Source organism: Bison bison, unplaced genomic scaffold (assembly GCF_000754665.1).
Source record: "Bison bison bison isolate TAMUID 2011002044 unplaced genomic scaffold, Bison_UMD1.0 scf7180017864144, whole genome shotgun sequence".
NCBI classification, from domain to species: domain Eukaryota; kingdom Metazoa; phylum Chordata; class Mammalia; order Artiodactyla; family Bovidae; genus Bison; species Bison bison.
In genome coordinates this window covers 1188692-1188897 of record NW_011494716.1, presented here as the reverse complement: position 1 = coordinate 1188897, position 206 = coordinate 1188692, and the positions used below count along the sequence as shown (strand labels likewise).

General features: G+C 65.0%; 1 protein-coding gene across 3 annotated transcripts in view; it reads right to left on the bottom strand.

Moving 5' to 3' along the window:
- DNASE1 (deoxyribonuclease I) overlaps positions 1–206 on the bottom strand; it is a 3159-nt gene that overhangs the window by 2043 nt on the left and 910 nt on the right. For all 3 annotated transcript variants that reach the window (XM_010840392.1, XM_010840393.1, XM_010840394.1), the window contains exon 3: positions 30–118. In XM_010840392.1, coding sequence (XP_010838694.1) covers positions 30–118 — 89 coding nt within the window. The remainder of the gene's footprint in view (positions 1–29; positions 119–206) is intronic.

The window sequence follows — 206 nt, the reverse complement described above, 5'->3', positions numbered from 1 at the left end:
CCGGCCTCCTGGGACCCCACTTCACCCACTGGTTGAGATAGTCCAGGAGCTTCCCCACAGCCACCAGGTGGCTGTCTCTGACCTCCTGGATGAGGACGATGTCGTAACGACGCACGATCTGGGGACAAGGCCAGAATGTTGCTGAGCAGGCAGGCGGAGACCCATGTGTCCGAGCCTGCCTGCTGTGGGTCCCCGGGCCGGGCCGG